The following is a 15,673-nucleotide window of genomic DNA, read 5'->3' as shown; positions in this document are numbered from 1 at the left end:
TGCACAGGGCTTCCATTTATATAGTTTGGGATCAATTTAAACTCTGTTTTGGTCACATAACTAACATATGTGCAGCTGTGTAATTGCCATGACATTGAAAATAACTTTCATAGATGTTGCATCAAATACATGAAAGGATTAACAAGTTGGAAAAAAAAGTGATGTGTAAACTTATTTCTTTGAATGGCGTATATGCATGCATTGATTTAAGACTACCCGCATACAAATGTTGGCCTTATACTTTGTTTCAATTTTTACATTCTGAGGACTGTGTCAAAACTTTCAAAATCACATGCCAAGAAGTTCCATTTTTCAGTTTTCAAAAGTTGTCAAGCCCTGAATCAATTTTTTTCAGTTTTCCATAACTTAGAGTCATGCACAAGTGTTTGAAAAAATATGTCTAATTTAAAATAATTATTAGTAATTGCTGAATATGGAAGATAATAAGTTTGTTTTCTATCCTATACGTTTGCCCATTTTCAATGTGCAGCAGTCAAACTTAATTTGGGTAAATAAACATGTTTTCAGTTAACCAGTGTGAGCATTTTTCTTCTTTTACAAAATTGACAAAAACATGTATTACTGCTACATGCCAAATATTGACCTAATCAAATACATTTTCATCTGTCCTCAATTATTTGTTTCCCATACAGCGTGACAGCTGGATGTCAGCCCCAATGGACATCGTTCCCACGATAACCAGAAAGGAGCTCATTGAGAGGAAGAATAAAGAGAAGGAAGAATTTAACAGGCAGCGGGAACTACTTAACAAGGCAATATTTTGGTGTGATCTGGCAAAAGACTCTGGCTTGCATGGTCACTTTCCAGTTATTAAATTGCCCCTATTGGAGTTTTTATTTCTATGAAAAATCGCATAAATTATGAAAAAAATGTAGGTGAATTTCTTGCAATCTTGAAAAAAAACTTTTTGATTTGTCTTGCAAATTTTTTAACGCTAGCATTTTCATAGTTATAAAAATAAAAACAAAGAACAACTTTCATAAATAAATACATGTGCTGTCCTATAAATTCTGTGCTTTAGTCATTCAGTTTCATTTATCAAATAAAATACAAATATATTTACAAAACATTGTACTACTCAGCTATATAGTCAATTGTGTATCAAATAATAATATACTTTGTAATTCATAAGTACAAAACTGTTTATAATGTACAAATTGAAATTTCCTCTTACAGTAATACTGTATATGTGTGATAATGTATTTTTTATTTATTTTAAGAAAACTAATAATTTTAAACCGAATTCCCTTCAGGAACTTAATTATATATTTCTAACAGATATAATTTTTACTTATTTTAAGAAAAATTTAAACAGAATTTCCTGAAGGATACTTTTTAAATTTCTAACAGATGTGAAAGATTCTCTGTCTGTCCGTCCGTCCATCCGTCTGTAAATGGCTTACGAGTCACAAAGTTGGCATGTTATGTATGTAGTCATACAATCACATCACTATAGTGTTGGAAAGATCGTGAAAATAAAAAGAGTGAACTTGTTAAAAGTACTAGCATGGATAGTTTAGATTTATTACTTCTGTTAATTATTAGCAAGTGGACTTACAATCATAGTATTGCAATTTCATGTAAAAGTAATTAATACTATTAACACAGGTAGAATATGCACATATTGATGTGTTTTTAATGTTTGTCTGATATATATAATGTTTCCGAGCGTTTTATATGGCAATCATGTGTAAACAATTTAGATTTATGAATAAGTCTCTAATCAGTCAGCATACATGCTAGCCTCTTGCTATAAGGAATGTTCGTTATTTTTTATTTAATCTTTGAGACACAATTATAAAAAGTTAATCTTAAACAACGGTAGAATGTACATTCAAATAAGAAATGGTATTATGTTTCAACCTGATTGGTTTCTTTATACAGTAGGCACAGTCTTTCTTTGATCTTTAAATTTCTATAAAACCGGGTTTTAATCCGCAGCGGCAAGGTGCCTGTTCTTATTAAACCCTTTACCACTTAGATACGTATTTTGACGCATTTGTAGTCCCTGTTACTCGCTGGCTGTTCTGGTTTTATGCTGTTTGCACATAGCCATTTTCACTAAGCCTCTGAGTGGGAAAGGGTTAAGCAATGTAAGACCTCAAGTGCTTTGTTAGTTGCATAGACACATAATTTTCATATCCAACTTCGTGTTTAATTTGCGGGTAAGTCCTGAGCTTTATTTGGGATACGAGATCTTGTTGTCATTTGTTATCACACTTGCATGTAAATGTCTCCTTAGCATGGCACAAAACATTGTCCAGCTACAGGGTGCTGCTCATGGATTAAGATGTATACAAATCTAGTCAATTTAATTGTTCAAAAACAGGTTTTACGTCAGAACACCACCAGTGGCTGTGTGCGTAATCCCACAAAAATACTTTCTGTAATTCTATCATCTGGCATTTGGGCGAGACATTCCTATTTTCAGGACAGGTGATGTTGCATTGTGGGCGCTTGCCATCCAGTATCGCCATTGATAGCAACGTTCACTGTATGTTTATGGACGCCTAGAAACAACAGTATGGCTCTATTTTGTATCATATCACTTTTTGCATACTTTTTATAGCCCCAGACCCCAGAGCTGTAGTCCATCATCGGGATTACACTGGTGTCGTAGAGTTTTGTAAAAACGTTGAATGTAAGTCCATTTAATTTTTTAGCCTTGTTTAACCAGCCACCAAGTGCTTGACCAGCTGATTCCGCTAATATTATATTAATTAGCAATATTGTTTCCCCTGCAGCCCGGAACTCATGCCAAAGAGTTGAACCCTTACTGGAAGGATGGTGGCACCGGTGTTCCTGTGGAGGTCAAGGTCATGTCAACAGTTGAGCAAGGTCAGGGAAATGTGGGGGATGCTGGATTGTCATGGTTACGCAAGTCATATGATCGCTGCGTGCAACAGGCCAAGGAAGAAGGGCGAAGCTTAGAGGAACTTGCTGCTGAACGCTGGGGGGTGAGTTGCCAGATAGTTGCAGTTTTTATTTCTGCTTGAAATTGCCCTGTTTTCGTTCTGCCTGCAACTATTATTAAAATGATTATTAAATTTAGAAAAAAATCAACTTTGACCTGCAACAGTTATCCTTTAAAAATAAAACATTTCTCTATTTATTATTAGGTTGAAAAAAAAAATTGATACATTCGGGCTAAATTTTGATAGAGGTTGTTAATTTAGAATTAACATGAATTTGCATTAAACAGGTCCCTTACATCTCGCAATCATTTTAATATAATTAATACTATGATGAAACATAATTTACAATGATAGTTTATCAAAATTAAGTAATTTTAGTCTTTCTATATGTTTTCAATATTTCTACCATACCATATATTTGAAGAGTTTGGAGAAGATTCAGACAATGCTAAAAGAGGCTGAAGAAGTCAAGTATGGCAGGTCAAGGTCACGAGAAGCTGGGTCAGAGAAGAGAGGCTTCATGAAGCCATCAGACTCTGGCAGATATGATGAGCCAACTTATTCACGCGGCAGGTTTCAGAGACCAAGATCAGGATCTAGGGACAGGAGTAGAAGATCTAGTTCAAGTCACCGTCGAAGGTCACGGTCAGGATCACAGGATGGTAGTTCAAGGTCAAGGGGTCATAGGTCAGGGTCAAATGAAAGGTCAAGTTCTGACAGATCTAGACCAAGAAGGTCTAGAAGCCAAGAGAGAAATGAAAGAAGACGTAAATCCCGTTCAAGTTCACGCAGCAAAGATTCTAGAGAAAGGTCACTTGACAGAAAAGGCTCCAACAATAATGAATCAGATAGACTCAGAGACAGACAAATGTCATCATTTTCGGGTTCTTTGAAGGGTCGATTCATGAAACCCAGCGATACAAGTGGTTCTAATGACAGAAACAGGCCAAGTTCAAGGTATAATGACTCGGGAAACGGTGGAGCACCTGCCTGGAAGAAGAAAGAGTTTCATAAACCAGGGGAAGGGCAAGAGGAGCTAGAGAGAATGCAGGTGAAGGCCATGTCTAGGGAAGGAGATCATAAGAGATCTGCTGCGGCTAGATCTGACTCCACATCTTCATCCTCCTCAGGCATGTCTTGTTTGTTGCCAAGTGTGCGTGATGTAGAGTTGTGTTTAGTGGACTAGTCAACAAACTACATGTATATCTTAAACAAAGTAGATCTAAAAACTTTTTTTCTAAAAATATTTTTGTAACATTTAATTTTATTTTTAGAAAAGAGCATTTCAATTCTATGTGGTTATATAAGTTATAAGTTATATAAAAATATTTGTGTAGCATTTAGTTTTTTAATAGAAAAGGGTATTTCAATTCTACGTGGTTTAAGTTTAAGATATGCTTCTGCACACAATTTGGTAATACGTGTAAGTTTTTAACATTTTTTTTAGAAAACTTTCTATATTGAACTTGACAATTTTGTTTGCATTGAAAAACTTTTGTTATAGCATTATTTTGATTACATAAAAAACAACCAATTTTGATTACATTAAAAACAACCAGAAAGTATCAATGTCAAACATTCTACCAGAGTTCAGAAATTTAAACAGAATACAAAATACGTGTAATTTGAAGTTTTTATATAGGTCACCTATGAAGTTTGTATCAGTAACTAATTGAAATCTTGCTTACAGATTCAAATAGCAGTGAGAGCAGCGATGATGATAGGAAAGGTCAAGGGTCAATATCGTCTTTAAAACAACCAGAGGTCAGGATTCTTTCTGAGAAAGAAATGAATGACCTGGGAGCAAAGATTGTTAAAGCAGAGATCATGGGAAATGAGGTTGGAATGTTTGGAAATTATTTTTCTGAATTTTGTGTATGTTTTTTCATAATACGCCTGGGTTGATTTATAACAAGGGTTCCATAATATGGGGTTATGAATTTCAAATTGCTTTTCATGTCGTGGACACTGTATTTGAAATTGTTGACTATAGTTATGTCATGTGTCTGACTTGAAAAAAGTATTTAAACCAGAACCCATTTTTAAGTAACAAAAGATTTGTAATAATATTACAATACAATATTACTTTAATACAATATTAAAATACTCATTCATAGAAGTCACATAATTTTTCTTTCTAAATTCATTAAATATGCAGATTTTTACTTTCAAGGAACTAGCAGCAAAGCTAAAAGGTCAGCTAGAAGCAGCCAGAGAGTTCAAAAAGAATGCTCCTCAAGGTCAAAGTTCAAAGGTCAGAGGTGATGATGAAGAGTTTGTGACCTTGACCCGGACTGACCGATCAGGCATGTCAAGGCCGCTGCCCGAAGGGCAATTCCCAGCAGAGAGTGGAGGAGGGAAAAGAAGAAGAAAAAAACAAAAGGTGATTTATAGCTCACTGTTTAATGACTGTTAAGGTTATTTTTAACAAATATGATTTTATTATGAAATAAAGTTTTAGCAAAAGTTGATAGATTAGAATAGGGATTGATAACAACTGTGATTTAAAACAAATGTGTTTACAGCCGAAACTGACCTAACGGCCACCTGAGAATAACTGTCACCTGCAAACAATGGTCAGTCAGGATTCCCCCCCATGAAAAATCACTTTATATTACACTTGAGAATAACGGTCACCTGTCCATAACGGCCAACGGCCACTATATTCCACTCCGAAATTCATGTTTGAACTGAAAACAACGTTCACGCATCAGTCGTCTTGAGTCGCGAAAATTAAAAACAGAGCACATCATTAGTCCATCTATATTCTGGGTTAAGCGTCTGATAGCGGTAATTGCCTTTGATATTATAAATGGGCCTGCTGCGAGTAAGCAAATAATAGGGTGTTGACAAGGTTTGTTTTCCTGGGATAATTATGGACAGTATCTTCAAAAGAAAATATGTCAGAGATTGTGACACGTTTAAAGTAATTATCGCTAATTAAATGACCGCTAATTAGTACATTGTACTTACAACCTTAAGTATGGATTTGAAAATAACATTTTCAGATCATTCTTTAAAAGAGCTTTCTAGCGTACACAACACTTTTAAAAGCAATCGGAATAATAAATCATGGAAAAACAATGAGTGGTAAACGTAAGGTCCTCACATTAGAGGAGCGAGTCAAGTGTTTGAAACTGTTTGAATCTGGAAAAAGTTTGCGTGTAATAGCAATTATGGTCTGCAGGCATAATACATGACAAAGACAATTGATCTTTATCGCTGATTAAGTGTTAAAAACAACATTAAGCTGGCGAGTGTTGATATAAGAAGGCGATAAGAGGATTAGTGATCGGCTTTAAAGGCAAAACATACACTGCAATATTTATAACAAACTTTTAGACTTGTTCGGATGTGACACGTGACAAGCTTTATTTACTGAATAAACAAGATGCATGAGTAAACAATGATACTGATTAAGTCATTGATTTAATTTAACAATATGAAATTAAATCAATCTATAAGATATTATTCTGTATTATTTAATTTAAGTTAATTCTGTTATTAAGCTTAGTTATCGGCTATGAGCCTGTGTTTTACACTGTATGCAAACGATTTGGTGGGGTAACAACATAGCAATATTACTAATTGACCAATCATCTTGAAATTGTGATCCAAAAACAACGGTCACCTGTGGACAACAGTCACTTTGGTCATTTGCCTTGACTGACCGCTGTTCTCAGGTTTGACTGTAATAATAAAAGTTATTTAGATGCAGATTGGTGAAAAAAGAGATCTATAACAAACCTGATTGATTACAAAGCAAAGTCATTAATAAATTATGGATGCAATAATATTACCAAAAAATACCCTGCTTACTTAAAGAATACTGAATTTATACCTTTCAAAGTCAAATTTTATTGGAAGAAAGTTAGTTTTTTGCATGCAAAAATAAAACTATTATTATAATCTCATTAAAATTGTATTGTTGATTCTATAACTTCAAGGTTGACACTCACAGTGGCAAAGAAGGCGAGCGGACAAGATACTTTGATGATGATGACAAACACGATCTCAAAACACTGGTATGTTTAAAGATCATTCTGGTATTTCAGTCCTCTTGATAAGTCTTTTAAACTTATCCAAACATAATCAAAACTGTAAAAAATATATAACATGTTACAATATGCTATTGTAGTTTACTGGAATTTTTTTTTTATGATTGCATTCTTTTATGTTTTTATACCCCCACAAACAAAGTTTAGGGGGGTATATAGGAGTGAACTTGTCGGTCGGTCTGTCTGTCGGTCCGTACAAAGTGTCCGCTCTCTAATTCAGGTAGTTTTCATCCGATCTTCACCAAACTTGGTCAGAAGTTGTATCTACATGATGTCTAGGCCAAGTTCGAACATGGGCCTTGCCGGTTCAAAAACTAGGTCACGGGGTCACTTAGTGCGTTTTAAACATTCAGCATGTTGTCCGCTCTCTAATTCACCAAACTTGGTCAGAAGTTGTATCTACATGATCTTAAGGCCAAGTTCGAACATGGGCCTTGCCGGGTTAAAAACTAGGTCACAGGGTCACTTAGTGCATTTTTTAACATTCAGCATGGTGTCCTCTCTCTTATTCAAGTAGTTTTCATCCGATCTTCACCAAACTTGTTCAGAAGTTTTATCTAGATGATCTGAAGGCCAAGTTCGAACATGGGCCATGCCAGACCAAAAACTAGGTCACAGGGTCACTTAGTACGTTTTACACATTGAGCATGGTGTCCGCTCTCTATTTCAAGTAGTTTAAATCCGATCTTCACCACACTTGGTCAGAAGTTGTAACTAGATGATGTGTAGGTCAAGTTCGAACATGGACCATGCCAGGTCAAAAACTAGGTCACCGGGTCACTTAGTGTGTTTTAAACATTCAGCATGATGTCCGCTCTCTAATTCAAGTAGTTTTTATCCAATCTTCACCAAAATTGGTCAGAAGTTGTATCTTGATAATGTCTAGGGCAAGTTTGAATATGGTTCATGCCGGGTCAAAAAACAAGGTCACGGGGTCACTTAGTGTGTTTTAAACATCACAATGTTGTCCGCTCTCTTATTCAAGTAGTTTTCATCCAATCTTCACCAAAATTGGTCAGAAGTTGTACCTAGATGATGTCTAGGTCAAGTTTGAATATGGGTCATGCCGGGTCAATTGCACGGATTGTTTTGGATTGAATGTTGTGGTAACTCACAACAGCTGATTGAAATGGACTACTGGAAGCTCAGTTGGTAAAGTTGACTTTACAATTTGAACCTCAGAAAATATAATATTGAAAGCACATTTTTTTCTATATTTAAAGTATTTGTAAGCAAAAATAACAAACACCAATTTGTTATTGTTTGTCGAAACAATTTGATTAATCTCAATCCAAAGGGCCCTGGCTCCATTCGCGAAATGGTGAAAAAGTCAAAGTTGGTCATAAAAGAGCTTGTCTGGGTGTAGTTTGTCATTCATCATGTAGCTTTTAAATGACTCACCACAAATGAACAACAAGAGGAGACTGAGTGATGCATGTATCACACTTCTCATTACCTCCTAGGTCAAGGTACTAAGAGGTCAAAAGTCAACTTGGGCCATAAACAGATTTATTATGTCATAATTGGGGTTAAATGTGTGGGTTACTATGTATTATGGACACACGTCTTGCTGTTTACAACAAGCATGACATTTCCTCAAGCCAGGCTCGAGGAAGGTGCTGGCATGTTTTTACATGTTGTTGCTTGTTATTATATAGTTCAGTATAATATATTGACTGCACACATGCATGGGAATTTAATTAAACATGTTTATTTTAGTGTGACTACATTGAAAGCCTCAAGCTTATTAAGACATTACTGAGTAAGTTTATTGGGTAGAACCTGTACTTGGCTTCATAAGATATTTTGAGGAAAGTCCCAGATTGGGAATCAAACTCGGGACCTCCTGATCTTTGAGTTGAGGCTGTCTCTGAATGGATATACAACATGTATTGTCTTCACACATGTATTCACTGGTTCCCTACTTCATAGTGGTTGTTTGCTGGTAGAGATATCATACATGCATGTTTAAACTAGCTGGTTTCTTGCATTTGTAATGGTTCTCTGCTATATCGTGGTTGTTTCCAGGTGGAGAGGGAGAAGCTGGGGACTGCTGAAGACCAAAACCAGATGTTTGCTCGCCTGGCTGGCAGGGTAAGTTTATTATGCTCCCCGAAATATTTTGGGGAGCATATAGTTGCCAGTTTGTAGTTCCTTACTTCCTTACATCCTTCCGTCACACTTTGTTACCGTTTCTTATAGCACCTTCAATACTTTACCGATCTCTTTCATATTTGGCATGTAGGTACTTTGCATGGACCTCTACCTTTTGATGAGGTTTGAGGTCACTGGGGTCAAGGTCACCGAGGCTAATAGTATACTTTTTCTTTCACACTTTTGTTACCGTTTCTCATAGCACCTTCAATACTTTACCGATCTCTTTCATATTTGGCATGTACGTACCTTGCATGGACCTCTACCTTTTGATGAGGTTTGAGGTCACTGGGGTCAAGGTCACGAGGCTAATAATATACTTTTTTCATCACACTTTTGTTACTGTTTCTCATAGCACCTTCAATACTTTACCGATCTCTTTCATATTTGGCATGTAGGTACCTTGACCTCTACCTTTTGATGAGGTTTGAGGTCACTGGGGTCAAGGTCACCGAGGCTAATAATATACTTTTTCCATCAATTTTTTGTTACTGTTTCTCATAGCACCTTCAATACTTTACCCATCTTTTACATATTTGGCATGTACGTACCTTGCATAAACCTCTACCTGGAGTCAAGGTCACAGAGGCTGATAATAGATTTTTTGAGGTGCTTATTAACATATGTATTGACAAAGCGCATCATCGGGGAGCATCCATCAGTTTTACTGATATTCTTGTTTTTTTTAAACCAATATGCCATTTGTTTTCATAATATTAAATTATGATTAGTATTTATATTGTTTAATATTTTCAGAAAGTGAGTACCATTATGCACTTTATGCTTCTAATACAGAAAGGACAAGAAAATGTCTTTAATAAAGACATCTTTAGTATCATTCTTTCCTGTTTCAACTTTGCAATGACATCTCTATTTTTTAATATTTTGTATATTTATTTTTTACAATTGTTAAATTTAGTCTATGTGAATCCGATAATGTATCTTACATTGCAAAGTTGCTTAAAAATGACTATTTATTGTTTATACCTGGTCCGTTTTTCAGTCCCGTGATAGGACAGATGATGATTTCCAAGTGGACGATGTGTTCCTGTCCAAGGCCAGTCAGAAGCAGTCAGAGTCCGTCAATGAACAGCGGGACAGGGCTGCAGCCATATTTGGTAATCTGCTATATGTATTGCCTTTTTGGTCAACTGCTCAGTTCCGCTGGACTTGTACGCTCCATCCAATTAGTATGCCCCACAGAGTCGGAGGCATTAGACATCACACCTGTCTGTTTATCCATATATATCATGTGTCCCAAAGCTTATGTTTTTAATTCCCCATTGCTTGACCTCACTTCAACTTTCATGACTTAACAATCTTAATGTGTAAATGAATTTTAAGAATTGTGATTTGGCAGAATTATGGCCCTTTATCTTTTTTCCACTACAGAATATATAGTCCCAAAATGTTGTCTTTGCAACTTAATCTGCTATCTGCTTGGTGATTAGCGCTTATACCGTTAAATAACCTCAATTTGTAGATGATCATAAATAAAGGAAATATGGCTGCCATTAGTATTGACATAAATATAGCTTTATGGGATATGTAGACTATATAGTGGAATTGTCTGTGTCAAAGCATGTGTCCTGTGGGAATCAGTGTTCTTGGTGCAATTCTATTTGTGCCGTGCTCTGTGATAAGGGGGTTAAATGCATGTGGGTAAAGTGTCGTCCCAGATTAGCCTGTGCAGTCTGCACAGGCTAATAAGGGACAACACTTTCCGCTTGTAGATTTTTTTCTTTACATGAAAGTCTCTTCTTAACAAAAATTAAGCTTAGGCGGAATATGCCGCCCCTGATTAGCCTGTGCTGACTGCACAGGCTAATCAGAAATGACACTTTACGCACATGCATTAATCCCCCTTTTCACAGAGCATGGCTCAAATATAAAAAATACTTGAACAACTAGTTTGTTCAATAAAGGTTGATGATTTGAATTTGACCTGGTAGTAACAACATAAAAATTTTATTGTTTAGAATTTTAATCCCTCAAAAAACATTTGTACCTTGTACATTTTCACTGTAAACTTTACACTTGATAAATGGCGCATGCATATATTTGCGTTTATGAAATTCTTAAACACATTAATCGTCATAAATGGTCAGGATTATTGTTTAAAGTCATATAATTATATTTGAATATCGGATATATATATGCACATTAGAAAAGTGGTATGCATACGGTTATTACTTTATATGCATGTATTGGCGAATGACAACACGGCATGGCAATACACAGGCCCCTTTAACATACCTGTTTGTATAAGCCCCTGCAATCAATTAGCTCAGACCTTATAACGCAGATCTGTTTTTAAGGAGGTCCTGTGGCTTGGACACCATTATCCTCGTTTACAGTGTATAGTTTAAAGAATTGTTTCACAGATGGAACAAATTATTGTCCTTTCAAAATATTTATGTAAAATTATAAGTCCATTTTGGTTTTGCAAATGTTAATTGACATTTCAGCTTTGTCTCTTGATCCAATTTTCAGAGCACAGAAAGATGTCTTCTGCTCTGGATAAGTGCAATTTCTGTTTCAACAATGTTGCCAAACATTTGATAATTGCCATTGGCTCAAAGGTGAGAATATCCGGTACAAAATTACCTTTAAAATGTGTTAAACAAACTAGCCGTACAATACTTTTTGGATAGAATTTTTCCACAGGCATAATTACAAAATCATTTTGCAAAATAAATATTGTGTTTTTTGTTGGAATGGTGTTGTGAACCATCAATTCCTTGTAACCATCAGCAAGGGAAGGTGCATATACCCAATTGGAGCATATGCATATTTTTAAAGGTTAATTATTATTGAGGTATTTTTATGTTCATACACTTAGAAGAAAATTACATCAATAAGGATCAGCATATGATAATATAAAAATGGTCATTTGTCCTCTCTGACACATAGTTAATAGGAAAATAGTATCTCATGCATTGTTTAAGTGACTTAATGATTAGATAATTACATCATCACTAATCAGCTTGTAATAATAATGTTTCTTATGATTACAGGATAAGAATAACTCAAGAATATATGTGTCTTGTTCTTAGAAAACTGGGCTTAATTCATGTGTGTAAAGTGTTGTCCCACTTTCCGCTTTAATGTTATTTTTAGTTTCAAGGAAGTCCCTCCTTACCGAAAATCAAGTTTAGGCGGAAAGTGTCGTCCCTGATTAGACTGTGCGGACTGCACAGGCTAATCTGGGACGACACTTCACGCACATGAATTAAGCCCAGTTTTCTCAGAACACGACACATATGAAGAGACTTAAATAATCTTTGATGAGCATGTACTATTAATGGTTCAAAGGATTACATGATAATAATTCAAGCATATATGAAAATAATTACTCTCAGTCAATAGCTGTGAACATCAGCAATGATGTGCAATAAGTGGTTCCCTTGACTCTACTATTTTGGTACCCTTGCCTACTCCCAGGTGTACCTGAGTCTCCCCAACCATCGCTCACTGACGGAGGGTCACTGTCTCCTGGTGCCCATGCAGCATGTGGCCTCTAGCACTGCCCTGGATGAAGATGTGTGGAGCGAGATGCAGGTAACACAACAAGCCTCGTTCATTGACAACTGAGCTTAATGCATGTGCATAAAGTTTCCTATCAGATTAGCCTGTGCAGTCTGCTTAGGCTAATCCGGGACGAATCTTTCCCCTTAAATGAAGTTCTTCGTTTCAAGTCTCTTCTAAACAAAAATCTGTTAAAAGTTTCGTACCTGATCAGACTGCACAGGCTAATCTGGGACAATACTTAATGCATATGCACTATTTCCTGGGACAACACTTAATGCATATGCACTATTTCCTGGGACAACACTTAATGCATATGCACTATTTCCTGGGACAACACTTAATGCATATGCACTATTCTGTAGGTATCTGGCTAAGGGTTGAAATGAAGCCTTTAAAACTTGAATCTGGTAAGAAAAGTCTTTAAAATGTCTTGTTACGTCAATACAATGAAGGTGTTCCGTAAGACTTTGACCAAGATGTTTGAGGAGCGAGGGGAGGACGTCGTGTTCATGGAGACGTGCATGAGGCTGAAGCACTTCCCACATATGTGTCTGGAGTGTGTCCCATTGGAGAAGGAGGTGGGAGATATGGCTCCAATATACTTCAAGGTATGTTGACTTAAACCTGTTTATTTTAGTTCCATTGCATCCAAAGCCTCTGACTTATTGAAAAAAAACATTCTCATGTCTTTTAATTGGGTACAACCACTGCTGGTTGTGTGTTGGAAAAGACCTAAAGAGAGCTTCCATTGTGTGGATTGAAACAGAGGACATCCCAATGGCTATGGGGACAACATATAAACTGCATCATGCGAAAATGGGCCTTATGCGGCCAAGGTAGCACGAAAGCAGCCTGCGCATAAGCACAGTCTGTGGAGGAGTTACTTTGTCCATTAAAATGTCTTTCAAGGTTTTGTGGTCTCAATGACAAACAGGGTAGCTCCTGACAAGAGTTCACAAATTGCAGGGTGGTCTGGAGCTGCCCTGGCCACATGGGGCATAAGACCCATGTTTGTATGGCACTACACACATTCATTATACCACTACAATTTCAGTACATGGATTGTTTGAAACAACCAATTATTGCAGGCATTTTTATTGGTAATTTTTGTAAGTTTTGTTATTTTGAAAAAGAAATAAACAGAAGTGCACTCAAAATATTTTAGATTCTTTTCAACAAACTATCATGACTATGTCCTAAGCATTTCATTAAGTCATTGTGAAAGTTGGGCTCTCTAAGATTGTTGGATTCATCTCTCTCACATATGTCTAGGTTTTTAATATAGTTAAGTTCTGATTCACATGCTGTGTTGATGCAATACTTCTAGGTATTCATCTTTAACAATCAGGTCTACATTTAATTTTTACACCTAACAAAAAAAACGTCTTTATGATAAATTCCATATTTTAAATAATCTATTGTACAGAATGGCCTGATTTCAGAAAGCAATTCAAGAAAGTGAGAGTGAGTGGTCCCAGAACAAGAAAGTAATTGACATGAGCAGGAAGGACATCAGACATTCCGTAAGTTTGTAGCTGTTCTGTGTTTTGAACAGTCTATAAATACATGATACTTAATCTAAAGCAACAAGTTAGATAAAATGCATTTTCAAAATATCTACATGGTGTAGTTCGATAACCACAATACAGTTGACTAGGATATAGACCCATTGAAATCACTGGAAAGAAAACTATTTTACTGATTAGAAAAATCCATATCAATGAATTTCATAACAAAAAGCATTTGACAGCAAATATGAAAATGTGGCTGCAGAAACACAGAGCAAAAACATTGTTCAGTTTTTATTTTTAGGTGAGGCAGATACACTTATTATTTGATCAATACTTTCTGTCATTATGACCATTTAACCTAAATATTCAATTAAAGGTTAAATTCTAAGGATGACTTCAAACTAAATAAATATTGTCTTGCTCTGTTTAAAAAGCTTACCCATTCAAGCGTATTTTCACTATTATGCTTTTTATCAAAAACCTGAAACTTGTTTCCTTAAGGTGCCCAGAGGATTCCCTTACTTTGCTGTGGATTTTGGTAATGAGGGGGGCTTTGCCCACGTGATAGAGGACGAGCAGAAGTTTCCACACTACTTTGGAAAGGTGAGGTTGATGTCCACTGTGATGAGCACTTGTGTACTACTTTGAATAGTATTCATTATAAAAGATTGTCCTATTCATTTATATTTAAGTTTGTTTTATGCATTAACAATAAAAGTAGCCCTATATGCATTCTTAATATAGTTTGTCCTGTGCATTTGTAATTAAGTGTTTCCTTTTTTAAATGAATGAAGAATAAATCTTTTTTTAAATGCCCTAAGTATCATAATAAAGTTTGTCCTGTGCATTAAAATATTGTTTCTCTGATGCACTCATATATAAGTTTGTGTTTCACAGGTTAGTTTCAACTTAAAGTCTTTAATATTAATTGCTGCATGTTTGTGGGTTATCCTTCCAAAAGATTCAGAAATTACAGGGATATATATGCATTAAGCCCTGTTTTCCCAGAGCAAGGCTTGGATCTTTTCTGATATAACAAGGCTTCCATATACATCATTTAAGGATTATTTACATTCAGGGACTAACCCTTACTAAGGAAGCTTCTCAATGTTTTTGTTACATATTTCTTACAGGAGATATTAGGGGGCATGATAGATGCAGATCATCGCCTGTGGAAGAAGCCACCTAGAGAGAACTTTGACGATCAACGCAGGAAAGTCATGGCATTTGCAGAAATGTGGAAGCCGCACGACTGGACTCAAAACATTTCTAAAAGCATAAATAAAGACAACAAAAGCAGCAGCAGCAGCAGCAGTAGTGGTGATTCTGATTAATGAGTGTTAATATAATTACAATTTTTAATGTTTGTTTAAATTGTATATATATATTCATGAAAATTCACGAATGGCAGCATATACATTATATGTTGATTGTCCATAAGCAAAAATGAACTTGAATTTGTGTAATAAATACATTTAACAAA

At 35.7% G+C, this 15,673-nt stretch overlaps 1 protein-coding gene across 2 annotated transcripts in view; it reads left to right on the top strand.

Annotated features, from left to right (window-relative positions):
• Positions 1 to 15,673, top strand: part of LOC127876065 (CWF19-like protein 2) — a 20,172-nt gene extending 4,499 nt beyond the window's left edge. For both annotated transcript variants that reach the window (XM_052420932.1, XM_052420931.1), the window contains exons 6-19: positions 654 to 773; positions 2,766 to 2,978; positions 3,361 to 4,066; positions 4,627 to 4,775; positions 5,110 to 5,319; positions 6,884 to 6,961; positions 9,023 to 9,088; positions 10,152 to 10,266; positions 11,642 to 11,730; positions 12,593 to 12,709; positions 13,132 to 13,287; positions 14,122 to 14,202; positions 14,692 to 14,793; positions 15,324 to 15,673. In XM_052420932.1, the coding sequence (XP_052276892.1) occupies positions 654 to 773; positions 2,766 to 2,978; positions 3,361 to 4,066; positions 4,627 to 4,775; positions 5,110 to 5,319; positions 6,884 to 6,961; positions 9,023 to 9,088; positions 10,152 to 10,266; positions 11,642 to 11,730; positions 12,593 to 12,709; positions 13,132 to 13,287; positions 14,122 to 14,202; positions 14,692 to 14,793; positions 15,324 to 15,524 (2,403 nt within the window). In that variant the 3' untranslated portion in view covers positions 15,525 to 15,673. The remainder of the gene's footprint in view (positions 1 to 653; positions 774 to 2,765; positions 2,979 to 3,360; positions 4,067 to 4,626; positions 4,776 to 5,109; positions 5,320 to 6,883; positions 6,962 to 9,022; positions 9,089 to 10,151; positions 10,267 to 11,641; positions 11,731 to 12,592; positions 12,710 to 13,131; positions 13,288 to 14,121; positions 14,203 to 14,691; positions 14,794 to 15,323) is intronic.

The sequence above is a fragment of the Dreissena polymorpha genome, chromosome 4 (assembly GCF_020536995.1).
Source record: "Dreissena polymorpha isolate Duluth1 chromosome 4, UMN_Dpol_1.0, whole genome shotgun sequence".
Classification (NCBI taxonomy): Eukaryota; Metazoa; Mollusca; class Bivalvia; order Myida; family Dreissenidae; genus Dreissena; species Dreissena polymorpha.
Note: the sequence above shows the minus strand (reverse complement) of the source record. Positions and strands in the feature narration are given on the sequence as shown.